Raw genomic sequence first — 22,355 nt, forward strand, 5'->3', positions numbered from 1 at the left:
AGCTGCTGTGATCATCCACGTGTGCTCTTAGAAAGGGGCAAATGCAAAGTGATGCAACAATTTTATCCATCTTTCATTATCCACTAAACTATGTTAATTAGTATTTATTTTAACCAGGAGCTTGTCTGTAGAAGTGTCTTACTATTCTAAAATAAAGCTGTTTACCAAATATTCCAAGAACATACATGCGTCAAGTCAAATCTGGATGCACAAAGGAAAGTGGAAAAAATATGTTGCAACAGAAGCAGCAAGAAATTTTGCCCATGCTTAATTTGAAAGCACTGCTTGGAAAAATACCAATATAAAATGTATTAATATTAAATTTTCTTTCATCTCTTTTCTGCTTCAAGTATGTTTTCTTGCAGTGAGTTTTCACTTCAATGTTTCTTCTTTCAGTCTCTTCAGAATTTCGGACTTTTGGAGCCATGGAAAAGTGGAAAATTATTATTATTAATCAAGCATTCCTTATGAGAATTATTTTCCAAGTAAGTGCAATTTTACAGTATAAAATATATTAATGAAATGTTACATCATGGATTGTTGACTGAAAAAGTGTACATCCATTTCTCAGATGGTCTAAAACATTTTGAATGGATTTGACCAAATGCCAAGCTAGAGAAACTTGCACGATGGGAGACGCTCTCAAGCTCCCCTTGAGAAAGCAGTATGACCAGGTGCCCATCTCAAACACTTGTACAAAAATCATCAGAGTCTGAGAAATAAACAGGAGGAACTGGAAGTCTATTTAATGACATCAATCACCCAGGTATGGTGAGAGAGCCAGAACAACAGGAGTGCCGCAGTGGATGGATGTTGGCTCTTTAAGAAGCACAGGCAGGGAAGGCAAGGCAAGGGTTATGCTCTGCACGCTGGGCACCTTGACTGCATGGAGCTTTGTTGCATAACAGGCGACTGGTCTGTTGAGAGCATGTAAGTCAGATTTAGAGGGGTGGCCAGCACAGGGAACATCACCGTCTTGTCAAGAAGTGAGACTGGATGTGAAGAGATCTTCCAACGACTGTAAGAAGCTTCAAAATTGGAGACTAGGTATTTCAGTATCTTCTGGGAGAGCAGCACCATGAGGAGCAATCAATGCAGAAAGTGCGTCAGGGACAATTATCTAATGCAGGAACTGGGTTTCCAGCTAGAGATGGTAGTCTTTTAGACCTGTTATTCACATACCCTCTGGTTGTGGATATGATAGTCAACAGCAGCCTTGGCTAAAGTGACCATGGCTGCCTTCATGAGATGACACGTCCAAAATCCTGAGGGAAGTGAGGAAGGCAAGCAGCAGGACAAAGTGCCCTGAACTTCCAGACTTTGGCTTGTTCTACGAACTGGTAGGCACAATCCTAGCGGAGGCTGCTATTGACTGCAAAGGGGCCCCGAAAGAGCTTCTTAGTCTTAAGGAACAATTTCCTTAAAGCATAAGAACTGTCCATTGCAACGGGCAGGAAGATGAGCAGATAAGGCAGAAGGCCAGCTTGGCTGAACAGGGAACTGTTGACTGAGACCAAATGCAGAAAGGAAGCATGCAGGAGGTGGATACCAGGACAGGCTACCAAACGGTAACATAGAAGCATTCCCTGGGTGTGCAGGGATGAAGTGAGGAAGGTCAAAGTTCAGCTGGAGTTGTGGCTAGGTGTATGAAGGACAACATGAAAGACAGGAGAGGTAAGGCAGCAGTAAAAAAGAGACCAAGGATAACATGGGCATTCTGCTCAGGAGGAAGGCAGCCTAGTGACAAAGGACACAGGAGAGGCCAAGGTACTTGGTGCTTGCTTTGCCTTAATCTCCACTGGCAAGGTCTGCTCTCTGGACTCTCAGTTCTTCATGTCTGGTAGCAAAGATCTGGGGAAGGCATGCTACTCATGGTAGAGGGATGACTGAGTTAGGGGCTGTTTCACCTAGATGTACACAAGTTCATGGCACTAGCCAGAAGGCATTCAAGGGTGCTGAGAAGGCTAGCTGATGCAAGGCTGCCAAAGTCTAATCAGCAGCTGATGAGTGCCATTCCTCAGTCCTTACCAGTGACAGGGAGGAAGAAGTAGAAGGATCATCTGTGAGTCTGCAAGAAACCCCGTGCTGGCAGGAGTGGTTAATGCGCTGGAGGGCAGTGCTGCCAGTCAGGAGGAGCTCGACAAGCTGCAGAAATGTGTTGACAGGAATATCATGAGTCCAGCCAGATGCTTAAGTTCTTCACCTGCAATGCATTGATGAAGGCTGGCCAATGGCTGGCTAGAAAACTCCTTTGCATAGAAGGACCCAGAGATTTTTGGGCACTCGTACAACAGAAGCAAACTGGAGTCCAGCTGAGGAAGACGTTTTTATTTAGCCTGGAGCAGAGAAAGGTAAGGGAGGGGCCTAATTGCAGTCTTCCACTACCTACAAGTGTTTTGTAGAGAAGATGTGGCCTTCTCTTCTCAGAGACACAGCGCAAAAGAACAAGAGGCAATGACTACAAGTTACAACAAGAAAAATTTCAGCTGGCCCAGAGGAAAAAGTCTTTCACAATAACACTGAGGAACAGACCTATCAAAAAAGATGTGGAATCTCAGTCCTTGGAGATTTTCAAAAGTCTGTGGAACAAATCCCTGAGTAACTTGATCTAAATTTGAAGTCTGCCCTGTTTTAAGCAGGAGGTTGGACTAGATGAGCTGTTTATGACCTTTTAACCTAAATTATTCTGTGGTACTTCTCTTCATGCTGCATTACCTTACGAGAGTTGAAATTCTAGTTTCCAATATTTTTTACAAAAGTCATCCTTGAAGGATACATCTCCATAAGGGAAATACAACGACTGACTGCACACACCCCTCATGGGAGTTATCAGTTTTTCAGTGTGTTGTAGAGGAAAGAGCTCCAGCTATGGATTTTGGTCCCAGGGAAAACTGCAGGTATCAGGCTCCCATAATTGCCCAAAAGAACTACATAGTGGATCATGCATCATCATGAGGAAATTACCACTGTGACTGCTTTGAAAGGAAGCTTGTAAATTCAGTTTAGTAAAAACTAACTCCATCGTTCTGATGATAGGAATGTCAAATGTTTAATTTCAATATTGAAATAAAAGGTTTTGACTACCCCAATATGATTTTTTTCAGAATGTGCATCTCCTGGAAAACTTAGGAAGGTCAAATTTCCTCCTTGCTCCAGGAGAAAAAACAAATGTGAAAAGACAGAATTTCCTGCAAGACAGAAATGCAGTGTTTTTCTCAGCTGTATAACTGAATACTATTGAGAACTATTCCTCTCAAGAGCTCCAAATATTTTTGAACTACAATGCAAACTGCATTACCACCATCTTTCCATAAATATTACTGAACTGTGACGCAAGAAATGTGGAATCACTCATGGCCATCTCTGCCTATTACGGCTTACTGCCTTCCCTCAATGGTTTTAATTATGGTATTGTAAGTGTTCACATCTACAAACAAAATAAAACAGGGAAATTGAGCCTCATTATTTTTTCCCTCTAATCTAATATTTTTTCATTTGAAAAAGGCAAATTATGAAGAAGACATTTTGATATCTTTCTTCACAGAGACCTGTCTAAAAAATCAAGATTTTTTTTTTCCCCGAAATGAATCGTTTTGACCAGAAAGCAATAGTTAGTCTACAAATGAGTGTGTGTGGTTTTACTGGTTTGGGCTAGAATAAAGTTTCTTCATAGTAGCTGGTAGAGTGCTATGCTTTGCATTTGTGACCAAAACAGCATTGACAATACAGGGATGTTTTAGTTAGTGCTGAGCAGTGCTTACACAGAGTCAAGACATTTTCTGTTTCTCACTCCACCCCACCAGCAAGTAGGCTGGGGGTGGGCAAGAAGCTGGGAGGTGACACAGCTAGGACAGCTGACCCCAACTGACCAAAGGGATGTCCCACACCAAATGACACTGGGCTCAGCAATAAAAGCCAGGGGAAAAAGGAGGAAAAGGGGACATTCAGAGTGTCGGTGTTTGTCTTCCCAAGTCATCATTAGACATGATGAACCCTGGCTTTCCTGGAAATGGCTGAACATCTGCCCGACAATGGAAGCTCACACACACAGCTTTTGCTTTACCTGTTAAACTGCCTTTGTCTCAACCCACAAGTTTTGTCACTTTTACCCTTCCAATTCTCTCCCCCATCCCACTGGGGAAGGGTGAGCAAGCAGCTAGGTGGGGCTAAGCTGCCTGCCAGGGTTAAACAACAGCTCACAAAAGGGCCCAAAGATTATTTAGACACCCGGCAAAGGGAAAGAGGATGCTCATCATCATTGCCTGACAAGAAAAGGCACCATTTGGTCACGAATGACCTTCAAAATATCTTCTTCAACAAAGTTACCTTTTTCTCCTGGAGGCCCAACTCTGCCTGGACGACCTGGAGCACCTTTCTCCCCCTTTTCTCCAGCCTCCCCTGTCAATACAAAAGGAAACAAATAGAAGAATCATATTAAATCAGGACTACGTTCCGCTGGTGACAGTGACAAGAGTATCAGTCTCTCTACTGAAAATAAAAACCTACTATAAGAAGAGGGGGGAAAAAAATAAAAGCAGATGGAGTCTGACTTAACAGCTTTACTTAATGCACAGAGAACAGAGTTTCCCACAATTGACGTAGACACTGACAAAACCAAAGTCAATACATTACTGAAGTCTCATACAATGGGTCTAGTTTTATAGATGTTGCTCAACCTCCAAAAAGCCCAACAGCACAACTCACGAAGAATAGAATAGAATAGAATAGAATAGAATAGAATAGAATAGAATAGAATAGAATAGAACTATTTCAGTTGAAAAGGACCTACAGCAATCATCTAGTCCAACTGCCTGACCAATTCAGGGCTGACCAAAAGTTAAAGCATATTATTAAGGGCATTGTCCAAATGCCTCTTCAACACTGACAGGCTTGGGGCTTCAATCACCTCTCTAGGAAGCCTGTTCCAGTGTTTGACCATCCTCTCAGTAAAGAAATGCTTCCTAATTTCCAGTCTAAACCTTCCCTGGCGCAGCTTTGAACCATTCCTGCAAGTTCTATCACTGAATACAAGGGAGAAGCTTAAGTAGAAGTTTCAGGTATTATAGAAGCTTAAGTAGAAGTACTGAGGAGATACCCAAGTAGAAACTTCAGAATTAGGGTCCAACTTTGGCATATAAACTTCTGGCTCTGTGTTCATAAAACATCCCCTGAGTATGTACTAAGGACATGCTTAAGTCCCAAGTGAAAATGGCTTAACTATAATCTCAAATTAAAAAAATAAAATAAAATAAAATAAAATTGTGCCATTTATGGAGTAAGGATGGATCAGGCCTATAGGAAAGCATTGCTACATCCCTTATTTAGAGGATCATTTTTAAGCATGAAAGAGTATCTCTTAATCCATATTCTCAGTTATATACTGTGCCTTTTAATCTCTGTGGTACAAACCACTGTGCATGGTACTTCCATGTACATGGATCATGCACATTATTATTATATTCAGCATATTTAAACATCAGTTTCTGCAAGTGTTTGCCTCCCTGGTGCCTTTCACTGGAAATTTAGGGATGCTTTCCTTGTTTCACTCCCTACTATTGTACTACAGTTGTAGTTTGCCATTGATATAAAATTAAAATCTCTTATACAAATCGAAGTTTAAAGAATTATTTATATAGCCACCTTTACAAAAAATATTTATATGAAGGAGAAGAAAGCTCTATGGCTTCCACAGAAAAGAAGCAGCGAGCATCTAAAAGTCAGAGCTAGCACAAGAGACCTGACGTGCCAGCGCTGTGTTTCTGCAGTGGAAAGTGAGCATTAGCTGCTCTCTGGGAAGCTGAAGGGAGCTCCAGAGCAGGAAAGTCAACAGTTGTCATGTTCCCCTCAAGCTCTGCTCTCTGGCATAGCTGGCAGCTGTGCTTCAGAAAGGGACCATAGAGCTGACATGTAAAAACATGCCAAAACATGGTAAGTTTCAAATAAGCAGCCTCCAGCTCTCTATTTCTCCTTATTGCAGACATAGGTGGCTGTGAGCTGAACTTGGCCCCCCATCTGTTATATTTTCCTTCTTCAGGTTGCCAGCAGGCTCCAGACCACCTTCCCTGACTTCAGACATGCAAAAATAGGCCATTCTCTGACCTTAATGAGGACAAACTTCACATAATCCCCGGTGAATAATATTGCTAGTATGAAACAGGCTATTATTTGGCACATTTGGGAACGTCACTTTTTTATTATCAGGTAACCAATAGGATTTGTGTGATTGCCTTTCCCTCTTAAGGCTGGTTATGAGTTCTTTGCTTCCCAAAGATAAATCCTGACAATGACTTTTCCCTGCTCTCTGGAGGCTGAGAGCAGCTATTACAGCCTATTGCTTTACACGTTCTTCAGAGTGAAAGCTGTGCATTAGGGATCAATAAAATAGATCATTCTTGCTTCAGGCCATTACACTTGCCTGCATTTATTCCTATAATAAGATGACACTGCATTCCTTAGTGTGGGTGTTTAAGAAACTTTCCCTGGGAGGAGATTACCCCATTACAGGCCCAGCTATGGACTACTCTGCATTTTTTGGTTTGCTGTTTTGAGCAGCAAGGCCTTGGCCAAGAGTGACTGACCAGTGGTCCAGTTCAGCTTTGCCATAATTCTCTATTTTTGCTGTATGTACCCTGAGCACTGTGCAAGCTGAGGAAGCAAAGCCTGTGCAGGTGTCACGGGCAACAAAGCAGTTTTCTGTCAAGGAGTTTCAATCCATTCAATTTATCACCAACTAACACTAACTTCTGATTCCTGAATTAGGAAAAAATAACAAACAAATTAAGTTAGAGAAAGACATCTCTGCACCCTCTTTCTGGTCTCCAGGCCCTGTGCTGCACATTACACCCAGTCCCTTGGGAGCAGGACGCTGGGATCACTGCATCGTGGTCCCTACCCCCTGGCTCCAGCGTGTCCTCCTCCAGCAGCCACTGTGCCTTTGCAGTTGCACCTCTGGCTCAATCTCCTCTCCATCCCATCCCGGGTGGCTCTTTGCTCCAGCCTTGCTGCATGCAAGAGCAACTTCTTTCTCAGCACAACCCAGCTCTTGCCCACGCAGCTGAGATGGGGCAAGACGTGCCCAGCAGTACTCCACAGCACCGTGATGGCCCACACCCCCAAAAGAAATGTAGCCTGCGTACTGAACTGAGCTCAGCAGGACCACAGGTATCAGGCACAACCCTGACACTACTACGAGTTCCTTGTCCTATCGTCTCTGAGAGAGATCTTTCATAATTAGAATTATATATCTTAACATTGCTGTCAATTGGCCTCCTTTTCTGAATTCTTTGGGATAGGATTATGTTTGCATCCTGCCTACCTTGAGCTGTACCGTCTACTGTAATGAAAATACCTTATCCTTGGTGCCATCTTAAGACATATCAAGTATAAGAGGGTCATCAGGGACAGTCAACATGGCTTCACCAAGGGGAAGTCGTGTTTGACCAACCTCATAGCCTTTTATGAAGACGTAACAAGGTGGATTGACGATGGCAGAGCAGTGGATGTGGTCTACCTTGACTTCAGCAAAGCATTTGACACCGTCTCCCACAGCATCCTCACGGCAAAACTGAGGAAGTGTGGACTGGATGATCAGGTAGTGAGGTGGACTGCAAACTGGCTGAAGGAAAGAAGCCAGAGAGTCGTGGTCAATGGGATGGAGTCTGGTTGGAGGCCTGTATCTAGTGGAGTGCCTCAAGGGTCAGTTCTGGGACCAATACTGTTCAATATATTCATCAATGACTTGGATGAGGGAATTGAGTGTACTATCAGCAAGTTTGCTGATGACACCAAGCTGGGAGGAGTGGCTGACACGCCAGAGGGCTGTGCTGCCATCCAGCGAGATCTGGACAGGCTGGAGAGTTGGGCGGGGAAAAATTTAATGAAATATAAGAAGGGAAAATGTAGATTCTTGCATCTGGGCAGGAACAACCCCAGGTTCCAGTATAAGTTGGGGAATGACCTATTAGAGAGCAGTGTAGGGGAAAGGGACCTGGGGGTCCTGGTGGACAGCAGGATGACCATGAGCCAGCACTGTGCCCTTGTGGCCAAGAAGGCCAATGGCATCCTGGGGTGTATTAGAAGGGGGGTGGTTAGTAGGTCGAGAGAGGTTCTCCTTCCCCTCTACTCTGCCCTGGTGAGACCTCATCTGGAATATTGTGTCCAGTTCTGGGCCCCTCAGTTCAAGAAGGACAGGGAACTGCTGGAGAGAGTCCAGCGCAGGACCACAAAGATGATTAAGGGAGTGGAGCATCTCCCTTATGAGGAAAGGCTGAGGGAGCTGGGTCTCTTTAGCTTGGAGAAGAGGAGACTGAGGGGTGACCTCATCAATGTTTATAAATATATAAAGGGTGGGTGTCACGAGGATGGAGCCAGGCTCTTCTCGGTGACAACCAACAGTAAGACAAGGGGTAATGGGTTCAAGCTGGAACACAAGAGGTTCCACTTAAATTTGAGAAGAAACTTCTTCTCAGTGAGGGTGACGGAACACTGGAACAGGCTGCCCAGGGAGGTTGTGGATTCTCCTTCTCTGGAGACATTCAGAACCCGCCTGGACGCCTTCCTGTGTAACCTCACCTAGGTGTTCCTGCCCTGGCAGGAGGATTGGACTAGATGATCTTTCGAGGTCCCTTCCAATCCCTAACATTCTGTGATTCTGTGATTCTGTGAAAATAGCACACGAAATATTAACTATGTGAGCTCTTAAGCATTCCTTGGCTGGTGATAACTTTCTTCTATTACTCATATTCCCTGTGAGAGTAGATCCATCAAGTGTGGGCGTGAAAAAAATGGGTTTATTTTATTTATGTAGCATCAGCTTTTTAATGTATTGTATATCATTGGGACTTTTAAGACAATTCCTGCTTTAGAGTCTAGAAGGGAGAGAAAACAAGGTGGCAGACCAATAATTAAAGCTTTGAAGGACTGTTCCATGTTATTTCTTTTTGCGCAATAGTAGTAATTTCAATCTCATGGGTCTATCAAAAGGAATAGGACTTTAGGAAGAATATGAGTGAGCAATGCAGTGAGGCTTCATCCTCCACCCCTTCTTCACACATAACACATTTTCCCATTATTAATATTGTTGGTTTTCTAAAACAAAGATCAGCCTGCTGTCTGGATTCTCAGAGCCACGGTATTTTTCCCTTCCACATTTCATCTTACTCTTCTATACTGTTGATGTTATGAAAAAAAAAATCAGTCTCTATGACCTAAGCTTCTGACCTTAAAGTCATTTGTGCCTTTTTCTATTCTTGGTGTCTTTACTGGCTTTCTTCATCTCCCAGTTCCAACTCCATTCTTATCTCATCCCCTTTCCGATTTCCCCTTTTATTCTGTGGATTCCTAATTGGCTTTGTGTCATCTTCTTATTTCTTTTTTTTTCTTTTTCTTTTTTTTTTTGTTTCTAGTTTCTAGTCTCTCCACTAAGTCTCATTCTTTGTGCCTTTCTTTTCTCTTTTCCTTTGAGCTTTTCCTATTCTTCTAAAATTATTTTTCCATTACACTCTCCCACGTTTGGGTACTTTTCCTTAGTGCCTCTCCTTCACCACTCCATTTCAGCTCTACTTTCTGCACCATGTCTTAGGCTTAACCCTCTCCTCCTGTTTTTCCCCTTTCACATATCCATGGTCTTCCACTTCTTCCACTTCTTTTCTGTACCTGTTTTTCCCAAATCCCGATAGGTTCGTGTCCAGCAGTGGAGCAGGGGTTCTGTTCCTCCTTCATGGGAGGTGTTGCCAGCAGCCCAGCAGAGGAGGAGATGGGGCAGATGTAAAAGCTGCAGTGAGCAAATCCCACTGCGTGGGAGACGAAATTTGGGCATGCGGCCACATATATGCTCAAAGGAAGCCTTGGACACTGAAATGGGTTGGAATTGTGCCAGTGGAGGACAGCAGTATCTCATTACCAATCCTCTGAGCCAGTCCCCCTGACAGCGTTGCTGGAGCACTGATAGCTTTTTAGGGATTTCACATTAACTGGGGCTGTATCAGGCCATTTTGTGCTTCACTGAATTTGTACATCAATCTCTCTCACTTTTGCAAGGCTCACATCTCATGAAGCAGAGTGAAATCATTAACACATGATGGTTTTCAAGCCTCTGTTGTTTCCTGGCTCAGGACTGCCTTCTGACAAAGGGCCAGGGTCCTGTACTGTTTATACATTTTTTAAATTTCTGCTGTATATAATAACGGTCCTTTCATAAAAATGGTAATCACAGATGCTAATTTTGACTGATTACACAAATAAGGAAACGAAGGCAAAGAAGTTACAAAACCCATCAAAGCCTGTCAGCTTCTCTGGAATTAAAAATAATTTCAAAGTTTCAGCCCCCAATGCAGTGGGGTCTGACCCTTTGACTGATCTTCTGTGTAACTTTAGACAACACACTTTGACTGTGTTCTTCTCTGTGAGTCACATCAACAGTGCTATCTTATGCTTGTTTCACAGCAAACATATCAAACAAATTAAACAACTTTACTCAAGGCTTAGTCAAACCTCAGAAGACCTGGATATAATGTTGTTCTTTCTAACTAGAACATTTGCAGAAGGTGTAAATATTATTAAGACTTCAAATGCCACTTACTGAAGTTCAACTAAAAAATATAGATTTTAGTTTGCTTCAGGCATCCAAAGCTGCACCTATAATAATAATAAACAAAACAGGAGCACTGTTTTTGGCCCTGAAGCCAACTGGCCAAGCATGAGCCACACCCTTACAGCCCCATTCTCTTGCTTCCAGCACAGGGCAGCCACATCCAAACTGGGAAACATCTGGAGAGGGCAGTTTACACCACTGCCAAACCTGTGGCCAGGCTGTGCTCGCAATTGAACCCTACGAACTACCACAGGACAGAATGGAGCCTTTCCCTCACCGATCAATTAAGCAGCACAGGCAGTCCATATTGCAGTCCATACTATGGTCCTCAGGCAACCATGTAAAGTCCAGTGTTGTGCTACATAATATTAGTGGCATCAATATTGTTAGGTGAGCTTTGTGATACTACAATGCATAACTACCAGAAAAACGGGAAGGTTAGTTATGCAGTTCTTAAACTATGCCTTTTTTTTAATCATTAATGATAAACTGGTGGTTTTCATAAGGTTTTTTGTCCTTAGTTAACAGGTATTTCCCTGTGCTCATAGGTGTTACAGTCCAGTAGAAATATTATAGCTTCCATAACAAGAATTACTGTTATTGGCTAAACGGGCCAAGGATTTCACACCATAATGGATACTGTTGCTTTAAAATGCTAATTATTCTCCACTGTTGGTTTCCTATCTAAGGTACCTTAATACTTTTTTTGATACTAAAAGATCAGTAATTTATTATGCCATCGTTTTGGGGCAATAGTTTGGGGGAATCTTTTGTAAAAATGTTGCTTTCGTCAACAGAAACTACAGAAACGCCAAAAATCTAACTAATTTTTTATTTCTTCTAAAAGGCACTTGAGCATTTAAAAATCAAAGGAAGACAAGCAGAAGACTGGATAATACAAAATACTTCCCAATACTGTCTCACAAAATGGCAATGAAAACCTCCCCAGATAGAAAGTAGGGCCTGATTTTGCAGTCTTTGCGTATGTTCACCAGTCATGACTATAAACACAGAGAAAGCAACCAGGCAGCAGATCAGAGTACAAAGCACCACAGATCAGGAGCAAGTCTGGGAAACTTGGCATGCATCCTCTGAACTGTGTTCATTTTAACAGACTTAAGTTCATCTTACAAACCTTAAAATTCAATTTTTAAGGAAGCTACAAATTGGACAAATAAGAGGACAACTGCAAGGCACCTTCTTTGTCTCTCTTAGAAACAGTCAGGGGTGCAAATGAGCCTGTTAGAAAGAAAGGATTAACATTTGAATGATGGAGTAGACTTCCACATTACCTTTGAGGCCTGGAACAAGAATTTGAACAGAGCAGGACTCCTCTGCAATATGTTGAGGATATCCAGACCTTAGCAGTGACAGGAAGGCAAGGCTAATTAGAGTCACCAAGAAAACCAGATCTCTCTTCATAATGAGCACTTACAGGTCACTGACTCCTAAACAAAAGAATGAATAAACAGTTATAAGAATTCCAAAGACTTTCAACAGTTTCTGAACATATGCAGAACATTTTTGCATGCCATAACCCACACAGCACGAGCAAGATGTGTGCAGGTCCTCCGAGCAGGTTGTACGTTCCACAGGCACACATGAAACATGCAGCAGCGTCTTCAGCAGTTTGTTTTGGTGTTAGGCTTGGTAAGATAAAGCTCAGAAGAAATTTAATTAAGATGAAGGAGATTAAGTGATGCTAATAATAGGCAATTCCGTGTTCATGATTTCTCATTGGAGAGAAAGGTCAATGGAGAAAATCTAGTCCATAAGCTTGCATTGACAAATGTTAGTACTAAGTTGCCACTTAGAAAGAGCACACGCTGCTCTAGAGGCAATTCAGCAGACGATGAGACCAACCCAAAGGCCTGAAATTTCACTTCCCATCTACCTGAGCAGTGAAATTGTGCCCAGCAAATTGTCTGATACAATAGCCCTTATGTAACTCATTGAGGGTGAAAGGGAGATAATATTTCACTATATCATGCAATAAAGTTACATCAGAGCCTTCAATAAATCCCTCTGAAACTACCTTTGTCTAAGCCTACAAGTGAAATGGCTTGCTTGATATTAGGCTCTGAAGAGATCTCTCAGAAAATAACAGTACAGAAATGGAGTTTGTGTGAAAGGACCATCAAAAGTCAATATTTAGGGAGTCTGTAGAAATACTCTTTGACAAAAGTGTTATTTATGTACTTCTGATATGTTTTTCCAGTCTTTCTGTCACCAAGGCTCCGGACTACACAAACAAGCTGAAAGTCATATAAGGGTTTCAAAAGAAAGTACCTATATATCATATTTTATAGCCATGATACAGACATGTGCATTTTACATCTAGAGCAAGAAGATTGGGTTATATTACTCTCCATGCCCTAATTTCCTTCAAAAATAAACCAAGTAGGATTAGGCACAGGTGTGGGGCCAGTATGTGGGTCTGTGTCTCGGAACATGCTGGGGGTCTAAAAGGGTGGATCTGTTATTTTGGTGATGGCCTGAAGGACTAAGTGTGCTTCAGCAGGGACAGGAGATTAAGGAGCTTCGGGGTGAGAATAAGCTGTTGAAGCAGATACCAAAACATAATGGAGGGAGCAAGACAGAAAGACTGCCCTCTGCATGCAACAAAATTCAATTTGCCTGTACTATTAAAAAGCCTTGCTCTAATTTTAAATTCCACCATCAGCTCTGATACATTTAATAAATGCCTTAGCAGTAAGACTAAGTAGATGACTTTGGAGTTCAGGGAATAAATTATCCCTCTGAATTGCTGTCTAGTATGTGCTTCCATTATCCTCTAGGAGATAAAACTAGTAGACTGCAGCAGGGGGGGTCAGATGGGAGCAGATTTTGTCTCACTCCTTATGTGGAGAGGGAATGGCATGAGTTATAGGAGAGATTGTCCTGCCTCACAACAGCCTTGTTGCACCATGTCTGTGGCAGAGCAGGGGTGCTCCACAACACACTCCCCAGTTCTCACTCATCATCCAGGTTCAGGACACAGACTACACTATGTTGTGAGCCCCTTTTGACTCAAATCCCTTCCCCAGTTTTCTTTCCAAAGGAGAGCAAAGTACAGAAGGAGGACCACGGTTCAAAATGGTGGGGTATATGCTTGTACGTGGGAAGAGCTCTGGGGTCAAGGGATCACTCAATATGGTCATAGTCTAATGGGCTACAGTGAGGCAGAAGATCCCAGGGAAAATCACTGGTGCTGGGTAATCCTCCCATGGAGGAAGGGAAGAACAGAGACTATCTGTGGATTTTCACAGCCACGACATGCTCTGCTCCTGTACCAGGAGAGGCGTGAACTACTTCATAGACAAGCTTTGTCAACCAGAAAGAAGAGCCAGGAGAGTACGGACCGAAAAAAGGAAGTTTCCACTAATTTGTAATGTAATAATTTTATTTTCAAGACTTCTGTTTCAACATCCTATTACCTTTTAGTGTAGAAGATGAGAATATAGACAACCTTAGAAGAGATGCATTTTGTACTCTCACCATCACTCCTGTCAGACTACTAAGTACTAATGTCATTTACAAAATCTCCTCTCCTAGCTTAGGGTGCTGGACAACACTCAGCCATATACAGAGGCTTTTTTTTTTTTCCCTTTTCAAGAGTGCTTAGTTCCCAAAATTTTGCTTATGCTACCACAACTAAGATGACTGCAGCTCATTTGTACATGCCTGAATCGGCTTTAAAATACATAGCTCAGGTATTGATAGGAGCACAGAAACCCAGCATAATTACAAACCTTGGCTGATCAAATATTTAGGCCCTATTAATTTTTGCAGCAACATCACTCAAGGATACTCAAGAGTGCAGTCAAAATTGAATTTTGGCACCCAAGGATGAGGAACTAGAGCTGGAGGAGAAGGTACATCATAAAGGTGGACACAGAAGACAGCAGTAGTGGTGGGGGTGAAGGGAAGAGTAATGGAAATTTGTATGTAAAGCTTTTACTGCCATGCAGAAGCAGTAATGAGCCCAGTTCCCAAGGGCTCTGACAGACAAAACTGGCAGGAAAATGTTTGCTATTACTGTCCTCTGCTATGTTGGGCTGCTGCCTCCTTTGTCCATGCACAGAGCCAGCGCAGACTACTAGAGACCAGGTCAGGCCACTGGCCAGTTTACAGCTATTTTCTAAGGTTATACAAACTATTTGACCACAGTCTTGTATAGTTTTGAAGTATCAGATCTCTGTGATATCTTCTCCCAAATATCCTCATGTGCATACCAAACAAATCACTTCACATACATTAAGCTTGAATTTGGCCACATCTCCCCAGAAGGAGATTCCTAACACCAGCATACAAGGCATGGTGTCTTGGTGTACTTTGTGGCCTAGAGGAGCTCACAGTATCCACAGTGGATGGTTCTGCCTCTTTTTGCCAAGTTCATGGTTCACAGTAGGCAGTGAGAAAAAGAGGGAGCAACAGAAACTCGCCAAGAGGAAAGGCTGAGGAGAAGGGTGTTTCTCCAGATCCTCCTTTCCAAGGCTTTTAGGGCCAGACTTGGCACTAGAATAATCGGTGCTGGTAGACTGGAAAGTGAGGGGGTTCATTGCAAGAACTGGCTTCTCAATGCCAAGTTAGAGACGAACTCTCCCTATGTGGGAAAGCAGTGAGTTGTTGCGCCAGTCAGTCAGGAGGATGTGGCAGAGACTCAGGCCTGGAAGTCTTTTCCAGACACCTGAATGTAGGTGTTTAACCTTCAGCAGTGGTCAGCTTTGAGGGACAGGGAGTGAGACCATCCTGAATGACAGCCGCATTGATGCTCTGTGGGGTTGAGCAGATGGACACAGGTCCTGCCTGCCTTGGCCTGCGGCTCCCACCCCACAGCCCAGGAGAGCAGCCGGCCACCAGCCTGCAGGACACCGCAGGCAAGGCATACCACCTTTTCAGCATAGCAGGGGCACTTCAGGATCCAGAAGGTCAGACAAAGAGGCTTTCGAGTCAAGTGGTTCAGATACACAGCTGAAATCCTGGAAATGAGGCAGTTTCAGCACCCAGCAAGCTGATGATAAGGACTCTCAACAGATAAGTCAGAGGGGGAATGAAATGGCCTGAGACAGAAGAAGGAATTGAAATTAGGAAGGTGCTCCAGTCTCTGCATTAGTGAATAAAGAGGCAGCATCACCTCCTCTGGCTGCATTTTATGAGGTTTTAGATGTATCCAGACTACAACTGAAAGATCAAAGCCTCCAGGTACTTTAAATATTAATCTGCCTTTGCAAACTCCTACACAGCTCAGAGATGAGACAGGCATCGAGCAGCAGAGAACTGTCAGGGCTGCTGGTGGCTTTGTTCGGCAGCCAGATATCACGGATTTTCTGGGGAAAACACCACCTCCAATGAGGCTTCAACACATTCCCCCTGCCTGCTGCTGCAGGGCTTACAAGCCTCAGAGACACAGGAGATACACCTCAGCCTACCTCAACTCGCAGAGAAAACGGACTCGTTCTGAAAAATAGAGCTTCTTAGTGTCAGTCAGGTCACAACACCTGGACCCACAACAAATACTTGGGAAACTACCTTGGTCTGAGAAGAGCCACTAACAGAGGAAAATGCTGAAGAGGTTGCAGATTAAATACTTCACAGAGTCCGCAGATGCAGTAAAAGGACACCTTAGTAGTAGAAATCAAACCAAAAGCACTTTAGATATCGCTTTCTCCACCTTTTCCTGCTTAAAAAAAACCCTTCTCTTCTACAGCTAAAATTGACTTATATCATTGAAATAAGAATTTGATCTTCAGGTATGTGTGCAGCAGCAACTTTCATTTTAAAATCCCGGAAAATACCCTGCCTTTCTGACCTACCTTCAAGTTCTTTCAGACCCAAATTCGTAAAGGCATTTCGAAAACTAAATCCCACTGAAATTGGTGCCAGTCTGTTTTTTCAAACACTGTCTTAGCCCTGGTATTTGGAATATCTTCAGCATAAGTAAAACCAATGCCAGAGAGAAACCTGAAGATGTTCGGCACTTGTAAAAGTATGAATATCTTTTCACTGTCTACACAGAGGTCAAGAGTCAAATTTGCAGCACTTATAATGGTGGCCATTAAATTAGCATAAGCTGAAAGCTTTGGAAAAAAATGAGAAGAGGATGAGGAAAAAAAAAAGGCAAAACGCCTCTACTCCCATTAGGAATGGAAACATACCAATGCAACCAGCATGATAATTTCAAAACAACTTTTGAGATCTGTCAGCTTCAGGGAATCTGCCTCAGTTGCCAGGAGAGAAGTTTATTAACCCAGGCTTCAAGTGACAAGTCCTTGAGAGGTCATCAAAGAATCCCCAAGGCACCACAGGCTCGCTCAAAACCGCTGGGGAACCAGCCAGGCCAGCTGGCACCCAGCACTTCTCTGGCTCCCCCACCTGCCCCCAGCTGTGGATGGGAAGCCTGGAGATCCCTTCAGCCAGCAAACACCTCGTGCATGAAGGCCCTACATGTGCCAGCAGCTGCTCCGTAAGGGCTGGTGGCTTATTGCACACCATTGTTTTGGACCTGGAAGCAACAACACAGATGATTTGCCTAGCTGAATCCAAGTGGCTGAGAAATGCACAAGGAAAATGATGCTCACTGGCATTAATGCTCAGTCAGCCAACAGATACGGAGTGGCTGCAATCCTTTGTCCTACAGAACTCCTCTTTGAGCTGTTTTTACTTCATTGTTACTGAGTTATTTTCACTCTTATTATATTTTTTAATTATTATTTTTCAAACTATTCTGACTTCTCAGGGATCTGAACTATCTATATTCTGTATTGAGTGCGTTCCTGGTACAGACAGGCACACAAACCTGCAGAGCCACACAGCCACATTTAGTGGGTGATTTTCCCAAGCAGGTTTCAGTCAGCACTACAGACACATCAACAGCTTTCAACAGTTTTCACTCCCCTGACTTTTCAAATCCTCATGATCCACATCCCAGCACCTCCCAGAACGATGTGGCAGCCTGTGTATCCTCAAACGCCCTGGCAAGCTCTAAGCTGCATCCTAATGCACACAACACATGCCCAAAAAATCATACCAGTGAAATGCCAGGCTGGGACACAGACCTCACATTATTTTGAACATTTTGAACAGATAAAAGCCAAATAAATTAATTAATAAAATAAATAAAAGTAATTAAGTTCCAGGGCTGCAAGGGTAAGAACAGCACTCAGTTCAAGCCAGGGATAGGTTTCTGGGGAAGTGGGGAGAGGCAGAAGGGACAAGACCCCAGTGCTGCGCATGGAAGTTGCTTTTCACCCCTTGGCCGGAGGGCTGTGGAGCCTTCCCCAGAGAAGATGTCTTTCACGCTGGAGATGAAACCTGTGTCACTGACCTCTTCTTTCTCCATCACAGCCTTGCTGATCATCCTAGCTTACACATGTTTTGTGTAGCTATGCTTTTACTTTATGTAAGCATTTTCTCATTTGTCTTCCCAGCTCCCTTGTGCATTACCTTGAGTAATCAAGAGTTCACCATTTAGCTGGAATATAAAAATCAGAATCAATGATAAAGCTGCTTAAGCAATGGGTGATCATTATTGTAACATTGCAATGCTCTGAAATTAAATTCTACATGTTGATTTAAAGGTTAAGGCAACAGGCTTGAAGGATTTAAAAAATAATCCCTAAATGTTAATACCATAGAATTTTTAAAATGAGGACCATAACTGCTGTGGCTACGAAATCTCTGTGAAATCTATGGAGCATGGAGTAGCATAAAGCAGAGACATAACACATTTCAGGTCCCAATGATGCTGAAAAACACAGCAAGGTTTGCTGCAGAGGACAAAAGAGAATCTAAGCTGATGGGAAGCTAGCATTACCTAAAAACCTAATTGATCGGAAGTCATTGCTTAGTTCCCAAAGTACACTTAATTCTGGCTCAATAGAGCTATTTCCTCAGCTGATGTTTGTGAGGTGTAAGACACTATTAGTTCTGACTGTACAATGCAGGTGCCCTTGTCATACATAGGAATAGTAGCCCTACTTTTCATCAAGAAGCATGTTTTTAAAAATTGAGACAAATTTCTTGCTGATGTAGTTCTGCTGAAGTCAACAAGTTTATGCCAGAATTAACTTATTGTCATCTGTGCTTAAAACATAAAATCAGGGCTTCAGCAAGGGTGAAATGAAAGCCGTGCCAGAAGGGGGCAAGTACGTTTTCAAAACCTATAATCAGAGGGAGATGAGACCCAAGTGACTATGACCAGCTCAGCCTACATACCTATGATGTATGTAAAGCTGGGTGAGGGGAGTCCCACCATGGCTAATTAGCTAAGCTAATCTACGGGAAGGCTATCAGCAGCCCAGGTCCCCCGCTGCAGTCCCGTGCTCCCCTCCCCTTCTCTGTACTGTCACCAACCACCAGCTGATCCCATCATGAGCTAGCACGGGCTGCTACACCAGCAGAAAGCTATTCTTCTTTCTGTAATGCTATTTTTCAGTTGATTTAGTTCCTTGGTTCCTGGTGAGAGTAAAATGGCCATCATTCCTGTGAAAAATGTTGCCAGCCAGGCAAAGAAATGCCCTTGGCAGCAGCTGAGATGGCCTTCAGTGAGTTACAAAACTGTGCCCTCGCATGCCAGCAGCATAGAGAAAACAGAAAGATGCATAAGTGAAAGAATTAAAGGGACTAAATTCACCAGGCACAAAACCCAGCACATAATTAGAGTGGGGACATTTTAAAGGAGGAAAGATATGGCTGCAATGGAAAATTATATCCAGTGAAAGATACAGAGAATAGGAGATAGGCCATGAGGCATTTTGCAATAGCATGCAAGCTACCAAGAGTCATGGAAATGATCCAAGAGTGTTATCCTCAGATGACAAGGACATACTTCTTAGAATGATAACTGCAATATAACAAAACACCATGGTACATAAGCACGCATTATAAAAATCTTGCATTTGAACTGGGGCAGTGTCAATGCAATTTCAACAAAAGCTCATTTTTATTCTCAAGCTGGGGATCTGCAGAGAGCAAATAACACTCTACATGTGCTCCTATGCTGAACCTTTCATATCAGCTCCCATGAACCCGGGAAAAGGAGGGAAAGAAATTATACTGGTGACATAAATACCAACAATATCTTCAGTAAAACGGCCAAGCCTCAACACAAGAGAAAACTGAGCGAAAAATCAAGCCTCACAGGAAATAGAGCCACATATCTTCACTGGACAAGTGAAGGGTGAACTCGATAGCAACAGTACTGTTCAATGTCCTTTCACTCCTGGAGCCCTGAAACACCTTCCCAAGTGCAGATAAGGGAAAGAAGACAAAAGGAAGGGGAACCTACCAAAGCAGCTCCCCAGATAAAATATATATTGGGTATATAGAAACGCTTGTAGAGGCAAAAAGCAGTGGACAAAACCAGGTTAGTATGGATCTGATGTAACTGAGTAAAAGCATATGAAGCTATGTGGTTCCTGCAGATGACTAGACATGAACAACATTCTCAGAAGTATTTTTATACTAGTATGCTACAGCAGACTTCCACTCATCAGTCTATATCATTGGCAACAGTCATGATCCTACTTATAAGGAATGCCAAATGGGAGCCGGCTGAAAGAATATCTTTCAGCAGTAAAACGTTTCCCAGTGCAGTTCTTATACTGTGACATGTGCATTCAAAATCCTCCGCGATATACAATGCACTGGTCCATGAAGATTTAAAAATTTTAAGAGTACAAGTGATTGTATGTAGGTTTGAATGCTTTTGACAAGCTTGTCTTATTTTGAAAAAGAAATGTGAATTCAGAAACAGAATGCATAGAGTATGATTTGCAAACAAGGGGGTTTATCCAAATTCATATAAACTGAAGGTGTTGCTTCCTTTATCCATATGCCAAGATGCTTCTGCTACCAAAAGATTCTTGAGGATGACAACTCCTTTTGAGATTTTTTTAATTAAAATCCTTCCATCTAACCAACTACCTCAAGAGATTTCTGTATTTAGTAATGTACATTTCTAGGGAAGAATATAACCAGCTATGTTAAATAGGTAATAAGTTCTGGTATCTCCACCTGCTTTGGTACTCAGAAAATTCTCTAACAGTAGCAGTGGATTAATCTTTCACACAGCTGGAACATGACCAGAGCCAGTTATGCACAAATCAAGGAGCTGCACATCAGCTAAGCAGTGGCACTTGAACCTCGATGTGTATCTGTTCAGCATTTATAGGGCACATACAGGAACAAAATCTGATGCTACTGCTCTGATTATGCAGGTACTAGTAAAAGAAAAGGCTTTTGAGGTGTTAAAGGCCACACTGATCTTGCCCTGGCTGAAATCCCAGCATCTGCCAGTTGACTCAAGCAAAGGAAGAATGAACTACATACAATGAGACTTGGCACGGTTATTCAGTCCTGCCAAAAAGGTACAGAGGAATAATCTCTGAACTCATCAGAAACTCCATGTATCCAACACTGTAGCTGCAACATTTAACATAATCTTCCCTAAAATCAAGAAACAATGTGAACGCAATCACATGCAAACTAAGTCTAAATGGGCAAATGCACATTTAAATAGAAAGTTGCTTAGAAGACAGAGTAAAAACAATTATGACCAAAACCACTAACGAAGCACCTGACAGACCCCGGCATCAAGTGTCAACAGATTTGTTTTACACAAAAGGAAGCACACATGTTGTTGTAGCTGACACAGCAACTTCCCCGGGAGGATCAAGTTGGTGTCACTTACACAAGCTTGACATACGCCATCCAGAAACTAAGCTCAGTATTTGCAAGACATGGGATGCCCAACTGGTCTCTTTTCAGATGGGAGGTTTCCAGTTGACAGTACAACTGCCCCAGCAGCTACAGAGAGCACTCTGCTTCAACAGTGTATTAAGTTCCCGTCATAGCCACAGCACTGTGGAAGTAGATGTAGCAGTGGGCATGGTCTGCATAAAAATCAATGGTAATTTAAAGCACTTCTGGTATATAAACTATTTACCTATCTCCACAAAACTTGTGAAGATAATGCAGTTGCCTCCACATATGATACATAAAGAATTTAAACTTAAATAGTCCAACCTGAATAATTCTGAAGATGTGGCACTCAAGACATGAAGATATTTAGAAACTGGTAGAAATTCTCACATTCTGCGTAAGAAGAATGTCACAAGGACTTCTTTAGACAAATCAGGTTCCTCTTTGCGATTTCCTCAACAAAACAAGCAAAGATTATCTGTGAGTGCTCTGTAAAGAAATATGCCCTGTCCTTTCAAGAACTGCCCTTGAAAATTCAAAAGAAAGATGGTACTGAAAAAAACCTATTATTTTTCCTTGAAGATTTAAGCTTTAGGATTATGTTCACAATTATTTAAATGGAGTAGACATAAGGAAATAGCTATGTATGTTGTCTAGGGATTTTGGACTAATTTTGAACTATTTAATTATAAATTACTGTTGTATGTTCATGCATTCATGAAGGTTTTATATAACGTTTATAAGTAGAGAGTGACTATAGAGTGTTTGGTACTCCACAATTACATTAAAGGCAATTCTGACATGAAGGTACTAAACAGCAAAGGACGAAAACCTCCAATAAAGAGGGTTTTCAGCTACAGCTCATAAAACGGGTCTCGTTACACCCTCTCACCTCAGCTCTACATTGGCTTTAAAACGCGAGTTCATTGCACAACTAGAGGGAAACTTTGCAAATGCATCTGTGGATGCTGCTGACAGATCCACCACCCTGGAGTCTCCTCAGCACACACAAACAGCAATTCTCTTGCTCTGCAACAAGTTCTCAGTAGCTGTTTTCTTT

The 22,355-nt window shown here is 42.6% G+C and overlaps 1 protein-coding gene across 2 annotated transcripts in view; it reads right to left on the reverse strand.

Annotated features, from left to right (window-relative positions):
* The window catches only part of COLEC11 (collectin subfamily member 11), a 39,317-nt gene that overhangs the window by 11,934 nt on the left and 5,028 nt on the right, over nt 1-22,355 (reverse strand). For both annotated transcript variants that reach the window (XM_065632793.1, XM_065632792.1), the window contains exons 2-3: nt 11,884-12,039; nt 4,327-4,398 (exon numbers count right to left, since the gene is read on the reverse strand). In XM_065632793.1, coding sequence (XP_065488865.1) covers nt 4,327-4,398; nt 11,884-12,013 — 202 coding nt within the window. In that variant the 5' untranslated portion in view covers nt 12,014-12,039. The remainder of the gene's footprint in view (nt 1-4,326; nt 4,399-11,883; nt 12,040-22,355) is intronic.

Source organism: Caloenas nicobarica, chromosome 3 (assembly GCF_036013445.1).
Source record: "Caloenas nicobarica isolate bCalNic1 chromosome 3, bCalNic1.hap1, whole genome shotgun sequence".
Lineage (NCBI taxonomy): Eukaryota > Metazoa > Chordata > Aves > Columbiformes > Columbidae > Caloenas > Caloenas nicobarica.